General features: G+C 40.8%; 1 protein-coding gene across 1 annotated transcript in view; it reads right to left on the bottom strand.

Moving 5' to 3' along the window:
- The window catches only part of RFTN2 (raftlin family member 2), a 66,300-nt gene that overhangs the window by 15,693 nt on the left and 24,667 nt on the right, over positions 1–25,940 (bottom strand). The window contains exons 4-7 of the mRNA XM_031038219.2: positions 25,231–25,510; positions 21,971–22,174; positions 14,309–14,430; positions 12,843–12,946 (exon numbers count right to left, since the gene is read on the bottom strand). Coding sequence (XP_030894079.1) covers positions 12,843–12,946; positions 14,309–14,430; positions 21,971–22,174; positions 25,231–25,510 — 710 coding nt within the window. The remainder of the gene's footprint in view (positions 1–12,842; positions 12,947–14,308; positions 14,431–21,970; positions 22,175–25,230; positions 25,511–25,940) is intronic.

Genomic DNA, 25,940 nt, shown 5'->3' with positions numbered 1-25,940 from the left:
CAGGAGAATGTCAGGGTAGGGATTGTGAGTGACCTGGAGTGAGTCCTTTCCAACCCATTATATGCTGAGGCAAGTCTGAATGCCCAAGGATGTGATGTTTGACCTAGAGCAGGCTTCTCTGGGATGCCTGGGTGGCTCAGTGGGTTAAGCGTCTTTGGCTCAGGTCATGATCCCAGGGTCCTGGGATCGAGTCCCACATCAGGCTTCTTGTTCAGCAGGAGCCTGCTTCTCCCTCTCCCTCTGCCGCTCCCCCTGCTTGTGCTATCTCTCTGACAAATAAATAAATAAGTAAGTAAAATCTTAAAAAAAAAAAAAAATAGAGCAGGCTTCTTGACCTTTCCTAATGGGGTAAAACAGTAAATGAAGAGATGCCTTCTCAAAGGCTGACTATCTTAGGACAGTCTCCAGAAGCCCAGGTAGGACTGTGGAAGGTCAGCATTTTCCCATCTCTTGGGGAGGTTCTTAGAACAAGTGCCTCAATTTGAAATATGTCTGAGACTGCTATGTCCCCGATTTTCTGAGGGCCATTCTGATTTTTTTTCACATTGTTGTTGTTGTTTTAGTTTATTTATTTAAGTAATCTCTATATCCAATGTGGGGCTTGAACTCACAATCCTGAGATCAAGAGTTGCATGCTTTTCCAACTGAGCCAGCCAGGTGCCCCAGGGCCATTCTGATTTAAAATGTGTCCTGCTATTTTCAGAACATCCGTGAGATATGGAACCCTTTTTGGTCTGGAGAATCTAAGCATGGTAGAACTAAGGGGAAGAGGTCTGAAGCCTTACAGAGGGACAACTGTTTGGCAGGGCGAGTGCCTCACGGTCTCCAGTGGCTCCTGAGGTAATTCTATTTACTGAGCTGGGATGGAATGTTTGCCTCACAGCACAGATTCTGAAAGTATTTGACTGATGGTGTCATTACAGGACTGGAGAGTAGTTCAAATGTCCTGGATGCTCAGAGCTCAGGACCTATGTCTCCTATTCCCTGCAGCAATTTTCATCCAAAAGGTTAACTGAGTAATTTTGTATTTTCCTGCAAGGAATTTAAGAATCTTCAACTTCTCTTTTAGACTATTATTAATAGGCAATCATGCTTTGATGTAACAGAAATGAAGGCAGCTTTTGAGAAACGCTAGATTTACACATAAGCTCTGAAAGAGCACAACCTGTGTTGGTCAAGAGTGTAAGCTGCAAGGATAAGCTCGTCAATGGAATAGTCTGCAAAGATACGAAAACATCCATTAGTTCTTCCTTCCTGAGGGCAGCAGATAATCCCTGGGCCCCTGTTAGCACGAGGGCACAGGCAGCAGGAGGGATGGGTCAGCCAGGGCAGGCCTGGGGGGGCTAAGTTCCCTGCAGGCAATGATGGGGAGCAGCATGAAGGGATAAAAGGGCCCAGACTGGGGAAGGGAAGGAGGGTCATTAGTACAGAAGAAGGACCAGGAGAGCATCATGACTCCAGAGGCCAAAGTCCATGTAGGACTTGGGGCACTGATCCAACCTAAAGGAGATAAGGCAAAGGTCAGATCGGTTGAAGTAGAGTGAAAGGATAAAGCCTCAGTCAGCTCTTGGTTCATACCTAGGATCAGGCAAAAACCAGAGGGCAGGTGTAGACCTAGAAGAAGCAAGAGAGACCACCAGCATTGCTGCTGTCCCTGGGACAAGGGCCTTTTGCTCTCTGTCTTGGTATTACACTCACCTTTTAATGTGGGCAGACACTAGTGTAGGATCTGGGGAGAGTGAGCCAGGGATTGTATTTACAGCATAAGCAGAGGAGTCAGGCCACAGATGGGAGAGAAAATGGGGTTTTGACCAGCTCTACAGCTTCACACTATGAAATGTGCGGACACATCGTTTGTTGGTGACATATTTATTAGAGAGGCAGTCGAGTGTGGGGGAAACAGCACGTATGGCTTTAGAGTCAGACCAACACTGGGTTTGCATCCGAGTGTTGCCACTTACTAGCTATGTGATGCTGAGCTAGTCACCAAGACTTTCTGAGCCTCCTGTTTCTCTTCTGTAAAACAGAGGTGGTGCTAACAATATCAGTGAGGTGGTGGAAGTAAAATTCTTAGCATGGATCCTGAAGCATAGCAGATGGTCAATGAATGTTTCCTTCTCTCTTCCTTACCTTCTTCTATGCCTTTCATATGAAAACAAAAAGAAGACTTTCTATTTGGATGTTGTTTAAGGGAGCAGGGTTTGCTATGGCATCTACAGACTACCAAGAAAAAGACTGGCTTCCCAACAACAGAAGACCTCATGGACTAAACTAAGAAGGGTAACTTGGATTTGGATGGTGCTTTTGGTGTACTGAGTCCTTTCCTTGTAAATGAGGACGGTTGTTTCTTATGATAGCCCCCCCCCCTACTTCTAGAAAGATTTTAAGTAATCTCTACACCCAACGTGGGGCATGAACTTACAACCTCAAGATCAAGAGTCACACACTCCACTGACTGAGCCAACCAGGCACCCCTCTTATGATAGCTCTTTAAGGTGGGCACAAAGGTACTATTTTCCCCATTTTGTGGATAAGGAAATTGAGACCCAGAGTTTTTAAGAGTTTTGTCTTGAGGCTCCTCTATTTCCCACACCACCATACTATCTAAAGGAACTCAGTAAAGCCCTGATTACAGAGAAGAGTGACCTAATTTAATTCCATTCTGACTGGAAAACTTTGTAATGAATGGATAAGCATAGACTATTTTGCAAAAGTTCAGATATTTATGTAGCATCTCCCAAATGTATCATTTCAGCTTATAATGTTTAGGAGTTGTAGTGGAGAATAATGAAGAAAATAAAGACAAGTGTTCATTTTTTTCCTGGACCAATTAGACTATTTAAACAGACCACACAGTTCCTAGTGTTCGGATGGCAAAAGCAAAGAGAGACAGGAGCAAGATCTTGGCCCATGGCATTTAAGTGCCACATAAAAGGTGGATCATTGAAACTGTGCCTTAAAAAATTCGCCCCATGAATTCAGTTAAGAGTGAACAGCATTACTAAACAAGCACAAAAACAAAATTAAAAAGCAGTTCTATCACAGTTTGATAATATCTTTAGTGACATTTAAACTTTTAGATTGTTTTTGCAGGAAGTAATGAGGACAACATGAACTTGTGCTTGGTCTAATATTTGCTTATGATTTCAAGTATGTTTTAAAGATTTTTTTTTTAATTTATTTATTTGACAGAGAGAGACACAGCGAGAGAGGGAACACAAGCAGGGGGAGTGGGAGAGGGAGAAGCAGGCTCCCCACAGAGCAGGGAGCCCGATGCGGGACTCGATCCCAGGACCGTGGGATCATGACCTGAGCTGAAGGCAGTCGCTTAACCAACTGAGCCACCCAGGCGCCCTCAAGTATCTTTAAAAAAAAAAAAAGATTTTATTTATTCATTTGACAGAGAGAGAGAAAGAGAGAGCACAAGTAGGGGGAACGGCAAGCAGAGGGAGAGGGAGAAGCAGGCTTCCCGCTGAGCAAGGAGCCTGATGCGGGACTCGATCCCAGGACCCTGGGACCATGACCTGAGCCAAAGGCAGACACTTAACCAACTGAGCCACCCAGGTGCCCCTCAAGCATCTTTGAAACAGACCTGGAACGCTTAGAATTTATGGGTAGGTGGGAGCAAGTCTTTCTACGTTCTTCAAAATATAAAAAAACCAAGATCATGGTTGATGGTCCTGTGTGAATTGTAAGTTGCTCATGTCTAGTCTTGGAATTCCTGCTTGTGGTATTTTCCCACCGGAATGCCCATGACATCACCTCTGTCTCTTTCCAGGCTGCCCATCTTTTGAGATTCATTTCAAGGTGACCTCTTTCAGAAAGTCTTCAATGATCCCTCAACTGAAGAGCAACACCTCGTTTTTGGGGCTCCCATGGAACCCTCATATGGAGCTTTACCGGGTCTTGCTGCTGGTACACGTTTCCCTCCTACCACGTCTGAGCTCCCTGAGGATCTTGTCTCCTCATCTTTGCATCTTCCATGTTAATTAACAGAAAGTTCCCTTTCTAAATGGTGCTCAGCAAATATTTGAAGACTCAAAGACTGTATGAAAAGGTGGTCATTTGGTTTCTGTGATAATGTATTGATGTCCAGAACATGCATTAAAAAAATCATAAAAGTGAGCAAAGTCTTGGAGGTGAAATAAAAGGCTTCTTAGGTATTTTTACATTTATGATGTTCACTGACGTTTATTATGACCCTTTTAAGCTTTAACTATTCCTTTTCTTCCTCACAAAACCTACCCTTCAGGCACAGCAGCTTATAATAACTGTAGCTTAGAGAATTTTATGTTAATTAGAGACATTAAAATGGCCCATGTTATAGCCAAATTTAAAAATAATTCACTTCTCCCCTTCCCTAGCTGCTTCAGGAAAGGGGAAAATTTTCTTAAATGATATACCAAGAAGGGTAAAAGATAGATACATTTGGGGGTGCCTGGGTGGCTTAGTCATTAAGCGTCTGCTTTTGGCTCAGGTCCTGATCCCAAGGTCCTGGGATCAAGCCCCGCCTCAGGCTCCCTGCTCGGTGGGAAGCCTGCTTCTCTTTCTCTCCCACTCACCCTGCTTGTGTTCCCTCTCTCACTGTGTCTCTCTCTGTCAAATAAATAAATAAAATCTTTTAAAAAAAAAGATAGATACATTTGCCTATTTTAAAATTAAAAACTTCTGTTAATCAAAAGACATCACAAAAAGAGTAAAAAGACAAGCCACAAAGAATTAGGGAAGATAATTACAACACATGTAACAAATAAAGGACTGATATTCAATATATATTAAAAAATTCTTATAAATAGAACTTTAAATGTGGGAAAAAGATTTAAATAGGCGCTTTATAAAAGAAAAATCCAAATGGCCAATAAACATATGAAAATGTGCTCAATCTCAGTAGTAACTGGGTAAATACAAATTAAAAGCACACTGAGATCATACTGCACACTAGGATGGCAAAATGTAAAAATTTGACAATATTTTTATTGGAGCAATGGGAACTTCATATTCTGTGGTTAGGAGTGTAAACTGCAACATTCCACTTGGAAAGAGTTTGGCATTTATCTAATAAAGCTAAAGAAATGCCCTATGACCCAGCAATTCCACCTCTAGATCTATACCCTCGAGAAGCTCATGGCTGTGTGCACTAGGATCCCTGCTCATGTTCAGGACAGTGCTGCTTGTCATAGCCAACCACTGGAGGTAACCAAATCACTAGTAAGCAGGATGGATAAAGAAACTGCTACACACAACAACAAGGGTAAATCTCACAAACAATGTTAAGTGAAAGAAACAACACGTTGAGGTATATTTTATATATGTATATCCATATGTATAAAATTAAAGAACAGGCAAAACTAAATTGTATTGTTTAGGTATGCATGCATGAGTGATCAAACTCTTAGGCAAAGCAAGGAAGTGATTATCCTAAAAATTAGGATGTTACCTGTGAGTGAAAGGAGTAGGAAATACATGGGGGTGCTTCTAAGATGCCAGCAACAGGTGGACTGTTTCTTGTCCAGTGGAAATTATACAAATGATTACAATTACACCCATTTGTGTTTTGTGCACTTCCTACGTGTCTGTTTAAGACAAATTGTTTTAGGAGTACGTGCAATGGTGACATGTGGGAGAATGTTTGTAGATTTACACATGATAAATATGCTCCCTCCCCTTTCACATTTATTATTTGGTAAAAATCAGTCTTGAATTCTTGGGTTTTGAATTAGAAGAGGTCTTTAGGAATTCATTGGCCTGTATTCATTTTTCCTTGAATATATGCTGCACTTTCCTGTTTTTTTGGTTAAGATTGCCAGAGAAAGGAAATAATTTGTGGTATTCGTACCTTAACTTTCCACATTCTACGCACATGGCAGACATCACTAATTGGTCCCTGCAGCCTTTTTGCTAAGCCTGGCTCTAGTCTCAGAATCCTTGGATTTTATAGCGTTACAGGCAGTCACTACCAACAGATCAGTGCTGCTACGGGAGATGAAAGCGAGTAATAAATAGTTAGACCTATCTGCCACCAGGAGTATTGTGCTCTCTAAAACTGCTTTTGGAAGATCTGTTCTTTCCTAAAGGTCCCCCTCAGACACCACAGTTTTCACAGACCTGCCCTCCTCCTTCACGGATGTCTTCAAGCATATTCACCTGCCTTATGCTCAACTCTTTTCATTATTGCTTCCTCAAGAAGACTTTTTTAGATATTTCTCCTCTAATTCCCCACATCCCCCATTAGATTTTTTTTTAAGATTTTATTTATTTATTTATTTATTTGTTTGTTTGTTTGTTTGTTTATTTAGAGAGAGGAGGAGGAGCGGGGGCAGGAGCAGAGGGAGAGGGAAAAGCAGACTCCCTGCTGAGTGCAAAATGGGGACTCTGAGATCCTGACCTGAACCAAAGTTAGAGGCTTCCCTGACTGAACCACCCAGGTGCCCCATGCCTCCTTCCCCCCTTTAAATTTTAATACTAAAGAGGGTCACCTGGGTGGCTCAGTTGGTGAAGTGTCGGACTTCGACTCAGGTCATGATCTCAGGGTCCTGGGATCAAGCCCTGAGTCTGGCTCCTTGCTCAGCAGGGACTCTGCTTGTCCCTCTGCCCCTCCCCCTGCTCATACTTTCTCTCTCTCCCTAAAGTATCTTTAATACTAGAGATATGCTGTGTTTGTGCTTAGGTACTGTGACCTTTTGTAGGGCCACAAACCACTGTAGTATCTTAAGATTTCTTCACCTCCTCCCACAAACAATTTTCACTACCCTGGGGCAGTATCACTCCTAGTGTGAATACAGACTGTAGACCTCCACTGCAAGACCTGTCATGATCTGTTCTGCATTAGTTATGTGTGTGTTTTTAAAAGATTGTTTATTTAAATTCAATTTAGTTAACATATAGTGTATTATTAGTTTCAGGGGGAGCTGCATTAGTTATTTGTAACCATGTTGTGTCTCCAACCCAATTATGAAGCCAGAGTCAGTCTCTAGAGTGGATAAAATATTACCGTTTACATACCAGGCACTCAATAGATACTTGAGTTGACCTGAAAGAACATTTTAAAATAAAATGTGAAAATGTGATTCAGTTTGAATACAACTGAGCTCGTTTCAAATGAGTGGCTTATCTGCAACTGCTTGGTCGCTTGTGAAATAAACATACTCTTATAAAAGCTTTCATTTATGGTTCCAAAATCCGTTAGACTAGAGGAAACAGAATTGTTACGTTAATTTATATTTTCTGATTAGTTTTGTATCATTTCATTCATTAATTGCCATGTTTAATGTCACAACTCAGAAATGAATAAATTCTTGCTTTTAAAATATGAAATAAAATTCACTTTTTAAAAGCAAAATTATAAATTTTAGCATGCACCTTTATAGCTATGTGCTTAGTCACAAAGTTCCTTTGCCTTATGACCCTGGTTTGTTTCTCAGGGTCATACTCATATTAGTATGCTTGCGTTAAGAACTAAAAAGAGCACTCCCACAATTTAGCTCCTCCCAACGCCTCCGCCTGACAAAATGTTAAAAATTTAAGTTCAGATGAGGAAGGGATAACTGGAAGTATCTACAGTAGACAAATTGACTATTTTAAAAAACGTGGCCTTATCAAAATGCTGCTCACTGCAAGATTACTATGAGCTTAACTCTGAATTACACCATACTGTTTCTACAGAATTTAAATTAGAAAGGGAAGAGAACTGCATTAAAATGGACCAGACATGAAGCCCTAGCCTTTCCCTCAACTGTGTATAAATATGCAGCTTCTGCTATGGCTGCCACTTGAAGGTTGAGAGGAAATCCCTGGGGCACTTAAGTGCCTCAAATGACTATGTAGACTTCTTGTGCTTCTGGGCTGTGGTGACCGCAAGGCTGTGGAGCCTTTTCTGCAGGGGCTGCAGAGAACGCAAGACAGAGCAGGGCCCCCAACATCACAGCGAAAAGATAATTTTCTCTTCTTGTTATTCAGATCTTGTTCTTAAGGACCAGACTTGTTCTGTATTCTCAGAACAGTATAACTTGATTCACTGTACCCGAAAGACCCTGTCTTTAAATTCTGTCTTCTGAGATATGAGGGTGTACACCTTTCTTCTATATTGTGTTCTAAAATGCTTTCTCTCTCTGTAAGGCTATAATTCAGTGTTTCTGAAAGTACATCACAATCACCTTGGGTTCTTGTTAAAATGCTCCTCCCCCACCCCCATCCCTTTCCAGATTATTATTCAGGAAGAGGGGAATGACCCTGCTGGTTTGAGGTAGCCAAACAGAGGGAACTTGGGCTTCTCTTACATTTTATTCTGGTGATTATTTTAAGGTCAGCAATATTAACTGCTAGTTGGGCTAATTTGATCCTCTACCAGATTTGCCCTAAGAGTTTAATGTCAATTTTCACCTTGATTTCTCGAAAAGAAAATAATTGGGCCCATTTGTATAATCACATAGTGATAACGATTAAGAAGGGATGCTGGCAAGTTTTCACAGCTGACAACAATAACCCTGGAATAATGTAGTGCTATCCGATTACCACATTATGATGTTTCCATGGCAATGTCGCTTTAAACGGTGGTATGATATTGCCTACGATAATGAAGCAACAACCTTAGTGTAAGGACACACTGGGAAAATATTTTTATGCAAACTAGTGACAGAATATAATTGAGTAATGAAAGAAATGGAAGGGAAATACCTTATGTATAGACAGTTCAAGTTATGGTTTAGGTGACAGAAGAGTGGGAAAAAGTTGAAATTGCTTAAGACACTATTGTTGTATAAAAGGCAAAAATATTTAAGGAGGAAAATTTTTACTGGAAAGGGTTCTAAGTCATGTGGGCCCCCCAAAAAAGATCATGACAGATACTGGTTTTTCTGGGTGTGGGTATACTTGTAAGTCTGTATCTTTATAGTGTTATTTATTTCTGTTCCTTTATTTGGCTTGTAATCCTCAGTGCTGATTTAGTATACAGTGAACTACAGTATTTACATTTTCTGAAATATCCTGATTTAGGACAGGTTGAGCAATCACCCTTGCATAATTGGTTTCAACTTCCTCGGGATTTTGGTTCTGCTAAGGGATTAGGTCCCATAAAATAGCTCTAATTTTATGGTCTTGCTTAATCATCATGACAATCCAGTAAAGCTGATATTATTGTGCCATGTTCCAGCTGAGGAAAATGAGACTTAAGGAGTTTAGGTGACTTCCCAGGGTCACATGGCTAGTTCATGGTGAAGCTGTAATTAAAATGAGATCTGTTATTAGTTCACAGCCTGGATTCTTCTTCTAGTTTTAGAGACAAAAAAACTTTCCGGCTCTATCATCTCCCTTGACCAAGATGAACTGTATGTAGTATTTTTCTTTATATTTAAAGATGACATGGCTGACAGTGAGTACTACCTTTGTGTGTACTGAAGCAGCTAAGACAAGCATATGATTGTCACAGAGAGAGCGTATTTGGACAAGAATAAGAAGGCAGAGGATTAACAGGTTTTATCAATAATCTTTGTTACCAGATAATAACAATGAACTTTCACCTTCATCCTAGGGCGTCTACCTTGCAGGCACCTAGAAGGACCCAAGTTACAAAATGCAAAGGAACAAAATAAATATCAATATTACACAATGTTCCTGGCATATGGAAGAACAGTAGACATTGTTCTAGTGTGCCTTGTTGCATAAGGGTGATTATTGTTAAAAAGTATTTTTCTACTATTTTCTATTCAGGGTAAATAGCAGATTCTAAATGGGGATCTGTTAAATGGTTACGATATGAAGATTCCATCCAACTTTGGCAGTTTGTATATTCTTCTTTTTACTGCTCCTATACAACCTATACTTGCCTAGGTACATAAGTTTGACCTGCCTCAACCCGAATGCAAGCCTGGTTATGTACTAAATTTAAGCTTAACCAGCCATAGTCTCCTTCAAGACACACTATATATAGTTTCACATCTTTTTATTAATTAATTTTTTTTAAATTTTTTTTTTAAAGATTTTATTTATTTATTTGAGAGAGAGAATGAGAGAGAGCACATGAGGGGGGGGAGGGTCAGAGGGAGAAGCAGGCTCCCCGCCGAGCAGGGAGCCCGATGCGGGACTCGATCCCAGGACTCCAGGATCATGACCTGAGCCGAAGGCAGTCGCTTAACCGACTGAGCCACCCAGGCACCCTAATTTTTTTTACTTAAAAAAAATAACAATAGATATGTGTTCCTTGTAAGAAGTCAAATCACAGAAAATGTATAAAGACAAAGTAGTCCTGTCCCCCATCCATAATTCCAAGAGCTGACCATTTACTAGAATTTGCTGTATAGCTTTTTAACCTTCACACATACCACTCCTTTTGATAGACATTTATATTGTGTCCAATTTTTTGCTCTTACAAAGTTGTTTAATGAGCAGTCCTGCAAGTGGCCTTTTTGCTATTTTAATTACACATAAAGATGAGCCTTCACAAGGAGGGCCTGAAAGTCCTACTCTGACCCCATAGTGCCTCAAGGGGTCCTAGGGATACAGGAGAAGCTGGGATGGTGGGGGGGGAGTGGTGTTACCTCTGCTTCAAAACCCAGTGTACAGCCACTCCTCATTCCACCGAGCCGGGCCTTCTACTCACTGGGGACAGCCTGTGACCTTATGCAGTTCGACACACAGGACAAGGTGGTCAAGTCAGGTGTGGCTCCGGGTTCTACCACCTTCTCCCTTCACATTATACTTGAGACCTCTTTTTTCCCACCTGGTAGGCTAGACCTAATCAGTGCCCAATCAGTCATTCATACCATCTTAAGAAAATATTTTTTAAAATTTTATTTTTAAGTAGCCTCCACCCTCAACATGGGGCTTGTACTCAGGACCCTGAGATCAAGAGTCACATGCTCTACCGACTGAGCCAGCAAGGTGTCCCCAGAAAAACGTAGACTCTTGAGAGCAGAATCCCTGAGTGAATGGGAGGGAGGTGATAAATATATTTTTCACTGGGGAAAAAGGAACATGAAAGGTTCAAAATTTAGAGTACTTTTAGGAAGAGCTAACTGTAATGAGCTAGATGACCCCCTAAATCATACACCTATGAGAACCATCAAAAAGAGATGAGAAGGCCACGTACACAAATTATTCTGAGAGGGGTGGGGAGTGGACTAGACCAATGCTTGGGCATGACTGTGAGGGGTAGAAAGGCAGGGATGAGGAGTTCCTTTCTCACTACCTTCTGCAAAATTCCTCTAATGTTAAGGAGCTTCAGGGGCTTGTGAAAATGCAGATTCATGGGTCTCACCCTCAAAAGCTTCTGACTGTTCCATTGAGGTGGGCCTCCAGCCCTTGTATGTGCATAGGCTCCCCAGGTGATTCATACTGCTTCGTATGAAGACCGAATCTTGAGAATTACTGCTGTACTGTGACCTGACAGGAATGTCACAGATTTAAAACGTTGGGAAAGGGGCGCCTGAGTGGCTCAGTTGGTTAAGCGGCTGCCTTCGGCTCAGGTCATGATCCAAGGGTCCTGGGATCGAGTCCCATGTCAGGCTCCCCGCTCAGCAAGGAACCTGCTTCTCCCTCTGTCTCCTGGCTTGTGCCCTCACTCTCTCTCTCTCTGTCAAATAAATAAATAAATAAAATATTAAAAAAATAAAACAAACAAACAAAAAAAAAACGTTGGGAAATAACGCTTCAGGGAGTTGTCACTCATAATTTGAGAACAGTTACCAATAGATCTTTGAGAAGAAAAGCAGCTTAATTGCTTACTTCTAACCCCTCCGTTTAAAGCTTGAGTATCTTTACTCTGTATCAACCTTTGTCCCTCTCCCTGAAGAATATGTGGTTTTATTATAAAGCCATGCCAACCTAATGTTTTAAAATTTTGGGGAAGTTGGGATACTGGACAGGGGTAAATTGCTAAGCTGGAAAAACCAGAGAAGGCGGGAGGGTGGGTAAGACTGAGAAAGGAGGAGTTGCCACCTCGAGCTGCACCTGACAATTACTCAGTGTTAACTGGTCGGTCATTGAGGCTGTGGAAGGGGAAGGCCACTGGGACTGTACTGTCCTCTGCAGGCAGCTGTGGCCCAGGCAGAACCTCATTGGCACTCAGGCATTTTCTGGAAGCCAAGAAGATAGAGGGAACATCGCTGAGTCCAGGGAATAGCAAAGCACTTTATACAGAAGACTTAATTGGTTTTTCTCTTTCTCTCTCTTAAAAAAAAAAAAAAAAAGGTATGATTCACTTTTTCCTTCCCAGGAAAGGAAATAGGGAAGGTCAGCAAAAGGAGAAAAGGAAAGGTTGGTATTGGTGAAGTAACGGCATTTTGGTTCTAATGTGCGCACTTCATTTGAGTGGAAACAGCGAGCAGGTCTGTGCTGGGGTGGGGGGCAGTCAGCCACCTTCCTGGAGGGGAGGAGCAGAGACCGCAGCCTGTGCTTCCGCATCCAGGCCTCGCTGGCCTGCACTGCGTCCTGACCCTGGCTGTGCACTCTGGTGAGGGTGGATTTGCACACGCAGTGCTGAAGAGGAGGACAAAGGGTCTACAGAGGGGGCTGAGTTGTTCTGTTTGCTGATTGACCTCTCCTCAATCTTCACTCTAGGACCAACTGGTATCTTGAGGGACCCTGAGCTGGGAGCCAGTCTCCACGCCCCTGCCTGGCTCTGCCCTGTGAACGTGAGCATGGCCCCCTGGGAAGGAGATGTTGTAGCTTGTCCATCTGTAACTTGAGGGGATTAGATGAGCGGATCTCCCAGGTCCATGAAATCAGATTAGAAGTTCAGTGAAATGCTTTTTGTAGACGTTAAATAAGGATTTGTTGAACCGAGTTATCCAACAAACGAGCTATGTTTTAGGATTAGAGGCGCGTTTGTGAGGATCCTTTGGCCTTACCTGTCATGTCGTACTATAGGCGTAGGTAACACGCTTGTCAGGAGCCATCCAAACTCAGCCAGAGTGTGCAGCAGAGGGCCGTAGTCCGTTTTGATCTCACAGCCCTGCGTGAATAAGCATAAGAGCTCATATTCCTTTTTTTTTTTTAAGATTTTATTTATTTATTCATGAGAGAGAGAGAGAGGCAGAGGCAGAGGGAGAAGCAGGCTCCCTGCGGAGCAGGGAGCCCGATGCGGGACTCGATCCCAGGACCCTGGGATCATGACCTGAGCCGAAGGCAGATGCTTAACTGACTGAGCCACCCAGGCGTCCCTAAGGGCAAAGACCACCAGCTACACGGGTGATTACAATAACGGGTAATGGCTATGACGGTAAAGGGAGTTCACACTCCATGAAATACAATTTCACCAGCTGCACTCTTCCTGGGCTTCATTTTCTGCTACCTGCTGCCTTCTAACCATTGAACCAAGGTAGGAACACTGGGGATCAGAGTGGAGAGAGGTTTCCATATGGTTCTCCAGAGTTTGGACTTCCCTTCTGTCTTGTTCCCTTGGCCTTGTTCAGGCATCAGACTTTAAGGTAGGGGGCTCGGGAATCTGCCTTTAAAAAAGCTCCTTGTGATTTGGATCCAAGTAGTTTATAGACCACAGTTTTAGAAACACTGGTCAATGGACTGGGAAGTGAGGACAAGAGTTGGAAGTGAAGATGGGGGAGTGAAAGGTAAGTAGGGCTTAGATGCCGAGTCACCTCCCTGCTTTTTACTCACTTGGAATTGATTTTTACTTGGTGTTTTACCTCTATCCCCAAATCCTTTCCTCCCCCTCAGTGGGATTTCGAGTTTCTTTGAAAATGAGCTATGCCTCTCTCTCTGCCCTTATCAGGCCAGAAAGGCAATGGTGTCCCGGAGAGAGCCTGTCGTGAGGGCCTCACACACACAGCACATCTGAATTCAGAGGGCACGACAGCATCAGCCATGTCATCTCTGATTAGGAAGGACAAGGCTGTGTGCACATTATCTGGCCTGGCGAGAGAGAGAACACCTTTTGGATATTTTTGCCTTTGAAAGTCAATTCACAGGGTAAAAACAAAGTCAGTCACATTGGTTGCTTGGAGATAAAATGGTAGTTGTTGACTGAGTTTTTCTCAGTTTCAGCCAGTTGTCATGGCATGTGTAAAGAGAATCTCAGGGCCAGGGAACTTAGGATTAGAATGTCAACTCTTTGGGAGTCTACTGCTATCTAGATATAGGTAATTATTTTGCTATCTTATAATGAAGTTGAACATTGAGTAAAGGAAATCAACTTTTCACAAATCTGAACAAAGTTTGTTTATGCATTTGTGATGAAATTCTGAACCCTGCACAGACACGTGTTTGAAGGATACTGTATGTATTAGGCAATGAAGATCTTTATCATGTAAAACTAAATATAAAATTTAAGCTAAATTGTCAGAAAATTGCGGCTTACCTCAATAACGGTCCATTGTTCTACTACGATGGCATCATTTCCTTTCCTAATGGAACCTGGAACGCCAGAGCCTTCTTCTTCGTAGATAAAGAATCCTTCCAAAGATTTAGGCAAAATGTCCCCTATGAGGAAAAGGATACAATCAAGAAGAGTTGCAAATACTGAGTGTTTCTTAAGTTCATTTAAATCCTTAGATAACCCTTTTAGTAAGCTGAAAAGCATATAAATTAATAGGCACTTGTTTTGGCTGAATCAACAACAACCTCCTCCTTCTCATTGAAGGTTATTATTATTATAATTTTTTTGGGAAAGCTCAAGACAGGTTTGCACTTCACTGAATTAAAATCACACTGTAAATATGAAAACTACAATAACAAAACCAAGATAAAATAATATTGTACAATGAGAAGCAAGTGGATTTCCTAAGCCTAAAAAGCATCGGGAAATGACCTTCACCTTGAAATCAAATTTTGGTTTCCAATCTGTATGTTTATGCATATTAATTATACCATTAAGAGAGAAAACATAAAAAATGTTAATCCTTGAAATTACAGGTGTGATATTAAAACTAAGGTAAGGTAAGACCACTTCAAAAACTATAAACACAAAACAATTCTTTACCTCCATGATGCTTTAAAAAAATAATAAAAGAATGGTAACAGGAAAATCCTAAACAGAAGTCATTGTCAAAAGAATTCCTGCTGGGAAGGAAGTTTTAAGGGAGGGCCTCTCTGACATTTTCTTGAATAGCTGACAATAACCAGCTGGTGAAAACTAAACTGATTTTATGGACGTTCTTTTGTCTCTTATTTTGCAATAGGAGACAATTTTCCCATGGTCATGTGCTGGTTAAACATTTTATTTTTTTATACTGTACAATGTCGCATCAAAGTCTCCCTGGTGGACAGTGATCTAAATTATAACCTACAAAGTTTTCAAGTGATCTCTTAAGTTTAAAGATAAAAAAGACAAACATAATTTCAATGTAATTTTTAGTTCTGATTTTTATTAACAGGCTATAAACTTTAAGAGAAAATCCTTATTATTATTATTTACACCATTTACAGTTAGGGCAGATCATCATGAAGAATTTACATTGTTCAGACTGGTTCCCAAAAACCCAGTAAAGTTTAATTTACTAGTTGGAATTACAGTATTTGTATATGTTCCATTTCCTTTAAATGTACTCGTCCACTGTCACACCCAAGTGATCAGTGGAAGTAAACCTTTCTGATTGTAAGTTTAGAGCATCAGAAGACCATCTATAAAACTATGTATGCCCCAAGTCCTTTTTTAGCATGGGGGGGGTATGAATTTTAGAAATAATAATATGCTGTGATAATTATGTAATTATAATCTGCCTCTTATTTACTTGGGGATTATATAATGTGAGAACCATTGGTTTTGTGGCTCTGTGACTGTTTTCTTGTTTTTAGTATTGGGGTACCCTAGTACTTCTAAATTTCTTTTGGTTTAAAAGAATGAGAGTGTGGTATAGATTCATACAATGCAATACTACACAAGAATAAACAAGCAAGACTCACTGCTGTGTAGCAACATGGATGAATTTCAGATACTATGTTGGGCAAAAGAGGCCAGACACAAAAGAGTACATACTGTATACTTCAACCTATGTGAAGTTCGAAAACAGGCAAAACTAATTTATGGTGGTGGATGTCAGAATAACGCTTACTCTGGGTGGGAGGATATTGACTGGAAGGGGGATGAAATGGTTTTCTGGGATGATGGAAATGTTCTGTACCATTTTTTCCCCCTCTACATTCCTCCCTCCCAGCTTTATTGAGATATAACTGACATATAAAGAGATGTTTCATATCTTGAACATTTGTGTTCTATTCAGCTGTACACATAAGATTAATGTACTTTACTATATGGATATTATACTTAGGTCCCTCCTTCTCACTTCAGAGCTCCTAGAGCTCTCGCTGACCTTCTTGGGGCCCATGCCAATCCCCAGAGCCACTGATGAAGGATACTTACATGGAGAAAGTACTTCTATCTCCTGAAAAATTCTCCCTAACAGAAGTGGTGGCAAGTCAGGGTGGCAGGGAAGGTCTCATGGAGAGTGACTGGGTGCTTGGTGTGTTAAATCTTTCAGGTAATGCGGTGAGGTGATAATTCTGAACAATTACTTAATAACTGTTCCTGAACAGAGTCACTTCTTAACATTACACATCCCAGAACTTCCCACCCAGTATGCCTTGGCCCACTGGTATGCTGAGAACCTGTTGTAGAAGTGCCAAGAATAGGGTGCCCCCTCCTGCTCAGAAAAGCTTTATCCTCATATACCTGTATGCTTTTCTATGTGTGCATAATGTGAAAAAGTTACGAGGCATTGACCTGATGATGCACTGCCTCTTAATTTTTTTTTTTAAGCCAAATACCACCAATAGCAAAGGGTACTATACCTGTATCCTTGAAGGATGGTCTCCAAGTACAGTGTGAAGTGATTTGTGGCAAGAATAAGGTTTCTTTAAAGTCTAATGTTGTATCTTAAAATCCATGCAAACCTTGCATTTTCAACTATATTCCTATTATGTAAAAAAGTACAGTTCTCCATCTCCCCATCTTAAATAATATTGACATTCTAGGAAGAGGTTTATCCTGTGAACCTTTGTACTCCTGAGCACATGGCTGCATACCCCCAGAGTACTTGGATTCTGGTTTGAGAAGCACAAGCTTAAAGGACATGTGCTCTGACACATTCATTTCAGCTACATATGACATTGACATTTCTGTAAATGTGAGGAAAGGTAACATTCCATTTTAGTATTTTTGGTCCACGTGTCATTTTTGGCATTAAACTGCCTAGAGACGGGCCTGGGACCATCTCTGAGAACTGGAGAGCACATATATAAACTCTTACCTCTTCTACCTTGTCTGGAGCCATTCTCTCTTCATACCCTGCTCCAGAGACACAGACCTTTTCCCTGATCCTCTTTCCTGCCCTAGGGTTTTTGAACATCTGGGGATGTTTCTTCTGCCTAGAATGGTCTACCTCTGGCTCTCGAATGCCGGCTTTCCAGTCTCAGTGTGACTGGTGCCTCATCAGGCGGGACCTCTGGACGTCTCCTTACAATGTCATGTTGGGTAATGTCACAACACTTCTCTCAATTTTGAAATTAGTCATGTATGTTTCCATACCCATTGCTGCCTGACTGCCTTATGCCACAAGGCCAGCTTTTTGAGAGTAGGGAATATGTCCATTTTGCTCATCATTGTAAACCCAGTGCCTGGCATAGGGCCTGGCATATACATATACGTGAAGTGAATTAATACATGTTTCTTTGTCAGTACTCTACCCTATTCCTCATTCTGATACAGCTTGCCTGCTACCTCCACACAAGCATTTTTATAGGGGCGAAGAGATCGAAATGAATTTAAGTCTAAAAATTCATAAAAAACAGTATGTTTTTTATGTATGTATGTAACCTTAAGATGTGGGTGTACTAAAGGTGGGAAGAGACTATTCTCTAACATCGATGAGGGCATTTATAGGCTAGTAAAGTATGGGGACCTCATGGGTGGTGTGTGTGTGTGTGTGTTTTATACCAGCTGGCAAAGCTGCTCATCTCAGCCCATGCCAACGGCCCACTGGATCTCTACACATTCTGGTAAAATAAAGGGTTTCGTCTTTGTTGGCTCAACTGGGGAAGCCTGTTGAGGGTGAGGGCCCAGCAATGCAGGAGAAGGTCAAATGCAGGAGGCCATTGCAGTGTGAACCCTCAGGCTGCAAGAACAGCAAGACGGCCACTGGGTGCCTCTCCTTTGGGGCTTTTTGAAGCAGGAAAGGCTTGGAGAGTGCGTGGGAAAGGGCATTGAAGAAGAATTCACAATCTCACAACCTCTCCACTATGACCCCCCCAAAGGAGAAAACTTTTTAAAAGTTTTGTTCTTCCTCTCCCTCTTTCTAGAGGAAGATATTTTATAAAATGAGATTTATGGAGTAATGTATTTAAATGTCTGTGCAATGTCTGGTTTTGTACTTCTATTCTTCATGATAGGCTGACTTCTGACAACATTCTGGAAGAGGATGGAAGCAAGACAAAACAAAATACACATTGTCCCCCATGTGCTTTAGTTGTCAGGCATCAACTGTCCCAGAACAAAGCAACCAATTCAGCCCTGCTTCCTCTGACTTGCTTCTCACAGTGACAGAGGCATGGGTCACAATTTCCCCTCTGCAGCTTCCCTGTGTACTCATAGGGAAGTCCAGAGTGACACACCCAGTTGCCAGACCCCACAGACCGTGGTGGCTCGTTAGGGCCTTGGCATGGCCTGGAATGTAAAATGTCTAATGAGACATTCCAGAGCTGCTGAGAGGAAGAGATTCTCCCCTGGGCTCTCTAAATAGCTTCTGAGGCTTTGGGAACAAAAGCCCTACAGAGCCTCTAGCTGGCAACTGCTGGGGCTAATTTTATTTTCATCAGGCAAAGCCCAAGGCAGGGATGCCTGAAATGGATTTTGAAAGGAGTATTTTTCGTTTTTCCTTCAGCAGTTGGTCACAAACCAAAATTTGAAATGGTTCCAACTTAGACTTTTTGGAAGGAAGAGAAGGAGAAAAAGAAGAGAGAAAGAGAAATACATGAAGCATAAACTGATCTCTAAGTAGGTGATCCATATGAAAAGTACTGTAACTGCACAGTAAGCCACAGGAAAGAAAACTAACAGCAGAAAATAAGCTCTGGCAGTGGGCGAGGCACTGTGGAGTCATTTTGTACATACTATAGTTTATTAAATTTTCACAGCAGTAAAGTAGGGAATATTTTTATTCGCCTTTTAGGAAAATGTGGCTCAGTAAGCTCCCTAACTTCTCCAGATCACCCAGCTAATAAGCAGAGGACATGGAATTTAAACCCTGGTCTATCTGATCCTAAAGTCCATGCTCTTCTTATTAGATTTTGCTGTTTCCATAAAAGACCGACTTGGGAGAAGTTTCTAATAACCAAAAATACTAAGGAATATCTGTCACACACCTGCTATGGGCTGTGTGTTACGGGCCATATTTCTGGGTGTTCCAATGGGCTAGATCCTTACTCTTGGTTTCTAGTTAAAAGAACCTATTGGACCATGATTCTTGATAATTTTAAATAATTACCCAAAGTCTTTAGTTCTATTAGTTAAGGTATCCCTGATTTAATGATAGGCTGATTTTCTTTTTTAAAAGTTTTTATTTAAATTCTAGTTAGTTAAACATGTAGTATAATATTGATTTCAGGAGTAAAATTTCATGATTTGTCACTTATATATAACACCCAGTGTTCATCATAACAGGTGCCCTCCTTAATACCCATCACCCATTTAGACCATCCCCTGACCACCTCTCCGCCAGCAACCCTCAGTTTGTTCTCTACTTGAGAGTCTCATGGGGCATCTGGATGGCTCAGTCAGTTAAGAGTCTGCCTTCGGCTCAGGTCATGATCTCAGGGCCCTGGGACTGAGCCTGCATCAGGCTCCCTGCTCAGTGGGGAGTGGCTTCTCCCTCTCTCTCAGCATTCCCCCACCCCCACTCATGCTCTCTCTCTCTCTCTCAGATAAACAGATAAAATCTTTAAAAAAAAGTCTCTTATGATTTGCCTCCCCCCTCTCTTTTTTACTCCTTACCCTATATTCATTTGTTTTGTTTCTTAAATTCCATGTATGAGTGAAATCATATGGCATTTGTCTTTCTCTGACTTATTTTGCTTAGCATAATACACTCTAGCTCCATCTAACATTGTTGCAAAAGGCAAGATTTCATTCTTTTTGATGGCTGAGTAATATTTCATTGTGTATATATACCACATCTTTATCCATTCATCAGTTGATGGACATTTGGGCTTTTTCCCTAATTTGGCTATTGTTGATAATGCTGCTATAAACATCGGGATGCATGTGTCCCTTACAACAGTATTTTTGTATCCATTGGGAAATACCTAGTAGTGCAATTGCTGGATCGTAGGGTAGTGCTATTTTTACCTCTCTTCTTTTTTTTTTTTTTAAAGATTTTATTTATTTGACAGAGAGACAGCGAGAGAGGGAACACAAGCAGGGGGAGTGGGAGAGGGAGAAGCAGGCTTCCTGCCGAGCAAGGAGCCAGATGCGGGGCTCGATCCCAGAACCCTGGGATCATGACCTGAGCTGAAGGCAGACGCTTAATGGCTGAGCCACCCAGGCGCCCCTATTTTTAACTTTTTGAGGAAACTCCATACTGAATGATAGTCTGATTTAAGGATAATAAGGTATATTGAGATCTTATTTGCTTTTTTGTTCTTTCATCTAACCTCACTGAGGTAATTAATTATCCTGTTTTTCATAGACTTCATCCTTCTTAATTTATTTTTCAAGTCTCCTAACTATGAATTTTTTTTCCCTTTTAGCACTAATCTGTTTTTAAAAACACTTTCCCTAGAAAGTAATTTTTGGCAAGTTTTGTTTGTTTTTGTGATAGACATGAATGATTACATATTCTATTGTAACTAAAAGAGGAAGGCTAGGGGAAGTTGAAAGATAAAGGAGGCAGAAATAAATAGAGTCCATATCATTTTTGAACCAAAGATTATTTTTCTATACAAATTTTAGAGTCAGATATAGACTGGAGTACATGGTAGATAGTGACCAAAATTGGGATAGTGTATAAGTTTGGACAGTAACTGTCAAATGCAATTATAATCCTTCTAACTGGGCTGTTATAATACATCTTATTTGGAAAATCCTAGTCAATCATACAGTGTTTTGTCTATTCCTGACAGTTACAACCCAGCAGCAAACATTACATTATAATTCTACCACGCATGATGGTTAAGCTTACATCTATCTATCTCTATCTATCATCTATCTATCATTTATCTATCTATCTATCTATCATCTATCTATCATCTATCTATCATCTATCATCACAATCTCTTTATTATGATTCATAGTGGGAATTCCCACTGGGAGCCTCTGGAGCATCAGCTCCTTCAGGAGCGAAGGCTGAGCCATGGGGAGGAGCATGCAGCTGCAGTGATGGGAAGACAGGGCTTGGGGATGTTCCCCTCAGCTTACTGTCAAGTTACCTTCCACAAAAAAGAACATAGGAAAGGCATGAGGGACCAGAGGGCATTGGATCTTCCAGGTACTTAGTGTTCTCAGAGCCCCCCTCACAAGCCTGTGTTTGGCTGGAAGACAGATCATAGGTCATATCTTCAAGGAGGCTAAGCTTGAAGGCCTTTGTTTCACATGGATATGGAAAGGCCTTGCTGCTTATACCTTGATGTTCTCATCTATGGGCATGCCAACCCATGCCATACAAACTGGAATGTGATTAGGCTTCTTAATCACTGGTCCAGACCAGATGTGACACACTGTCCAAAATCTGGGTCATCAGGACATGTGGCTCAGAGGGAAGAAGTTTTTCCTTAGTGCTAGTTGGGTCTAGTGGAAATTCTGTCATCTGTTTATTTTCTTTCCTTTCAAGGTTGCTAAAAGCAGTGGCAGCAGGAAAGCAAGATAGTTAAGCTTTTAAATTAAAGCTACATAGCTGTGTAATAATTGGAATCTAATTCCTAGTGAATAATACCTGTCCTTTTAGCCACTGATTTTGAGAGGCAAAAACATTTGTACCAACTCTGACACAGGTCAAATTCTTTAGTTATCAATATATCATAATATAAAACTTACCTTTAGATGTTTCCCAGCATACAAAAGAATCAATTAAAGACAAGCCTTGTTTATAATAAAATGTAGTTAACTCCAGCCAATCAGCATCAAGTGTACTAATGACAGATCCTTTTCTTGTTACTTTCATTGACAGGATGCCTTCCTGATAGGTCCAACAGGTTGATTCATCATCAAAAACATTGAATACTGTATATAACTTGTTATCTGGGAATAGGTGTTCAGAAAGAAGAAAAAGTATTTATTTATTCATTTGTTGAAAAGATTCCTAAAATTTTTTTTATTACTCATGTATTTCAAGCAAACAGACAAGCATAGAGAATAATAAAATTACCTACCACTCAACTTTATTAAATGTTAATCTTGTGCCTTGTTTCCTTTAGACTTTTTTCCAGGAAATGAGAAATGGATGTAGTTGAGACTCACTTTGTAGTCTTCCCTAATCCAGTTCTCCAGAAATAGCTACTATAATGATTTGGTGTTTATTATTCTCATTCTAGCTTTTACTCTTTTAATGCACATTTATATACCCATTAATATATATTATGTTTTGCAGTTTAAAAAACTTTTAAAGAAGTATGATATTGTATATATGCATTTATAAATTGATTTTTTAAAAAGATTTTATTTATTTAAGAGAGAGAGAGAGCAAAGTGGTGGGGGGGAGGAGCAGAGGGAGAAGGAGAAGCAGACTCCCTGCTAAGCAGGGAGCCCAACCCGGGGCTGGGGGAGGGGGGAGGGTGGCCTCGATCCCAGGAGCCCGAGATCATGACCTGAGCCAAAGGTGGATGCTTAATTGACTGAGCCACCCAGCCGCCCCTACAAATTGATTTGTTTTTATGCTTGAAGTTGAATTAATACATATAGACCTTATTCATTTAGTTAAACTGCTACATAATATTCCAGTTTATTATTCTCCTGTTGATACATTGTTTCCAAAATTTTGTTATTGTAAGCATTATTCATGTCTCATATTTGGGAGTGACTCTGGAATACATATTTAGACATGGAACTGAGGGGTCATATCTACTAGTTTTCCATAAGTTGGCAAATTCTTAACTTGGGGAGTAGTCTATGGACCCACCTATATGGTTATGTTTAGGAAGTCTAACACCACTTGTATTGCGCAAGTACTTGGGGGTATGTATGTTATGTGCATTTTAAAGAAAGATTTTATTTATTTATTTATTTAGAGAGTGCTCGAGTGGGGGGAGGGGCAGAGGGAGAAGGAGAGAGAGAGAATCTCTAGCAGACTCCACACGGAATGTGGAGCCAGATGCAGGGCTCGATCTCATGACCCTGAGATCATGACCTGAGCCAAAAACAAGAGTCAGCTGCCCAATGAACTGAGCCACTCAGATGCCCCTATGTGCATTTTCCTGGATTGAGTCTCCATGGATTTCACCAGATTCTCCAAGGGGTCTTTTGTGTGTGTCTCCCCCCAGCCTCATGCTGCCACCATCCCACACCTGCACACAAAATTAAGAACTATTGCCATAGAGAAATTTTTAAGAAGTATATGATTTATATTAAGAAGTTTATTATTAAGAAGTATATGATTTAAGAAAGTGGAGTCTTATTATTATTATTAAGTATATGATTATTATTATTAAGAAGTATATGATTATTAAGAAGTATATGATTTATATTATTAAGAAGTTTATTATTAAGAAGTATATGATTTGGGCGCCTGGGTGGCTCAGTTGGTTAAGCGACTGCCTTCGGCTCAGGTCATGATCCTGGAGTCCCTGGATCGAGTCCCGCATCGGGCTCCCTGCTCGGCAGGGAGTCTGCTTCTCCCTCTGACCCTCCCCCCTCTCATGTGCTGGCTCTCATTCTCTCTCAAATAAATAAATAAAATCTTTAAAAAAAAAAAAAGAAGTATATGATTTAAGAAAGTGGAGTCTAGGGTCGCCTGGGTGGTTCAGTCAATTAAGCGTCTGACTCTTGATTTCAGCTCAGGTCATGATCTCAGGGTTGTGAGATCAAGCCCTGGGTTGGGCTCTGCACTGGGAGTGGAGCCTGCTTAAGATTCTCTCTCTGCTCCTCCACCTGCCCTCTAAAAAATTTAAAAAATAATTAAAAAAAAAAAGTAGAATCTAAAGATTGATAATTAAGTTAAGTAGCATATTGGATTTAGAACTTAAAAGGACTGGAAGTAAACACCTGATCTAATCAAAGTTAGGATGGGAACCGGCAGGAATTTAAAGGTAACATTGCGTGGAAGATAGCAAGTAGGTCTCTGACCATAGCTCCAACAACTCTTGTTTCTAAAATGTTTACACTGCAGGAAAATCAGGATGGTTGTTAGCTAGGGAGCTGGTGAAAAAATGGGATGGTGGTGGTGGTGAGGAGGGGTAAGATGATGAATTAAAAAATGCTTCTGGTTTGTTCTTAAAAAGACTGTGCTGACCATGGTTGAGTGGGTCTCTGCCATCCTCAGAATGCTGAGCATATTTCACTACAACCTAGAAGGCCAATGTACGTGTGTGCAGTGTGTTACACCAGAGTGTGTACTACTACTACTACTGCTCACAACAACCCCCTTTCTGTGAAGAAATTGAGGCAGTCTGACTCCAGAACTCTTAATTCTAAGGTATGCATCATCTTTGACTTTCTCTAGTAGTGCTTTTTAAAGCATGCCTGCAAAGGTAGCAGAAAACTCTGAGCACGCCAAAATACATGACAAAGTAGTCTCAGTTTCTTGGGAGGAGTTGCCAGTTGGCAAAGTAGAATAAAACTAATGTTTAAAGTTATTTTAGGATGCAGGCAGTATTGTTATATTAATTGTTTCATCATGATGTGCATTTTCATATTCTAATTGATGATCAAAAGAAGCCAGTTAACTTCAAAGGCGAAAACCATCCATGAAATGGGAAAGGCCAAAACTAAAATTCCCACACACTGTTTTTAAAAAAAACATAGAGCAGCTTTCTATATTTATAGAATCACTTTCTGTATACACACACAGCCTCCATTTTATAGGGGAGTTGGTGAATGACTAAATGGGAACCAATTTTCAAAACAAAATTTCCTTATGTGGATGGCATTGTATGACCATGCCAGGGACAACTGTTTGAAAAACTGCCCTACCTTATTTTTGGCTACAGTAACTTCAAAAAAATCAAGACAAGTTTATATTAGTTTATTCAGCCTTGATAATCTTTGGAAATTTACTTTGCCTCATGTTTCTAAAAAACATCAAAAACTTATTTTTGCTAAATTTAAACTAATATACTCTTTCTACTTATCTTGTCTATTACCTTCTCCCTTTCTGGATTTAGAGTAACTGGGGCTGCCATCTCGGTCCATCTGACACTGTCCACTTTCATGATGAAGTTCTTCCTCAATTCCACTCTCAGACGATTGCCCACTTAATGTTCCTTCATTCCAACTTTTACAGTTTTCCTCCGAAGTGTGTCTCACAGGCAGTGTTGATTCTGTATCTCCATCGTGATTGCTTCCGTTGCAGAATTTAAGTGGTGGATAAGGCTGTGATATGAATCCAACAAATTTCATTCCTCTCTTAGCAGCTATATTAATCTGAAAAGAGATTGTAGAACAAAATGTAAAATTTATTTACATTGATTACTTTATCAATTAACCTATAGGCTTATTAAGGAAATCCACAAGAAGTAAATTGACCACTAACTAAAGACCCATTCATACACAAAGTAATAACCTCTAATAAAGCACTACTCCTAAGACTATGTCACACTATTGGGGTGCCTGGGTGGCTCAGTTGATTAAGCGACTGCCTTCGGCTCAGGTCATGATCCTGGAGTCCCCGGATCGAGTCCCGCATCGGGCTCCCTGCTCAGCGAGGAGCCTGCTTCTCCCTCTGACCCTCCCCCTCTCAAGCTCTCTCTCTCTCTCATTCTCTCTCTCAAATAAATAAATAAAAATCTTAAAAAAAAAAGATTTCATTTAAAAAAAAAAAGACTATGTCACACTATTATTGTGACTTCTTCAA

The sequence above is a fragment of the Leptonychotes weddellii genome, chromosome 3, assembly GCF_054177405.1.
Source record: "Leptonychotes weddellii isolate Sample4059 chromosome 3, ASM5417740v2, whole genome shotgun sequence".
NCBI classification, from domain to species: Eukaryota; Metazoa; Chordata; class Mammalia; order Carnivora; family Phocidae; genus Leptonychotes; species Leptonychotes weddellii.
Note: the sequence above shows the minus strand (reverse complement) of the source record. Positions and strands in the feature narration are given on the sequence as shown.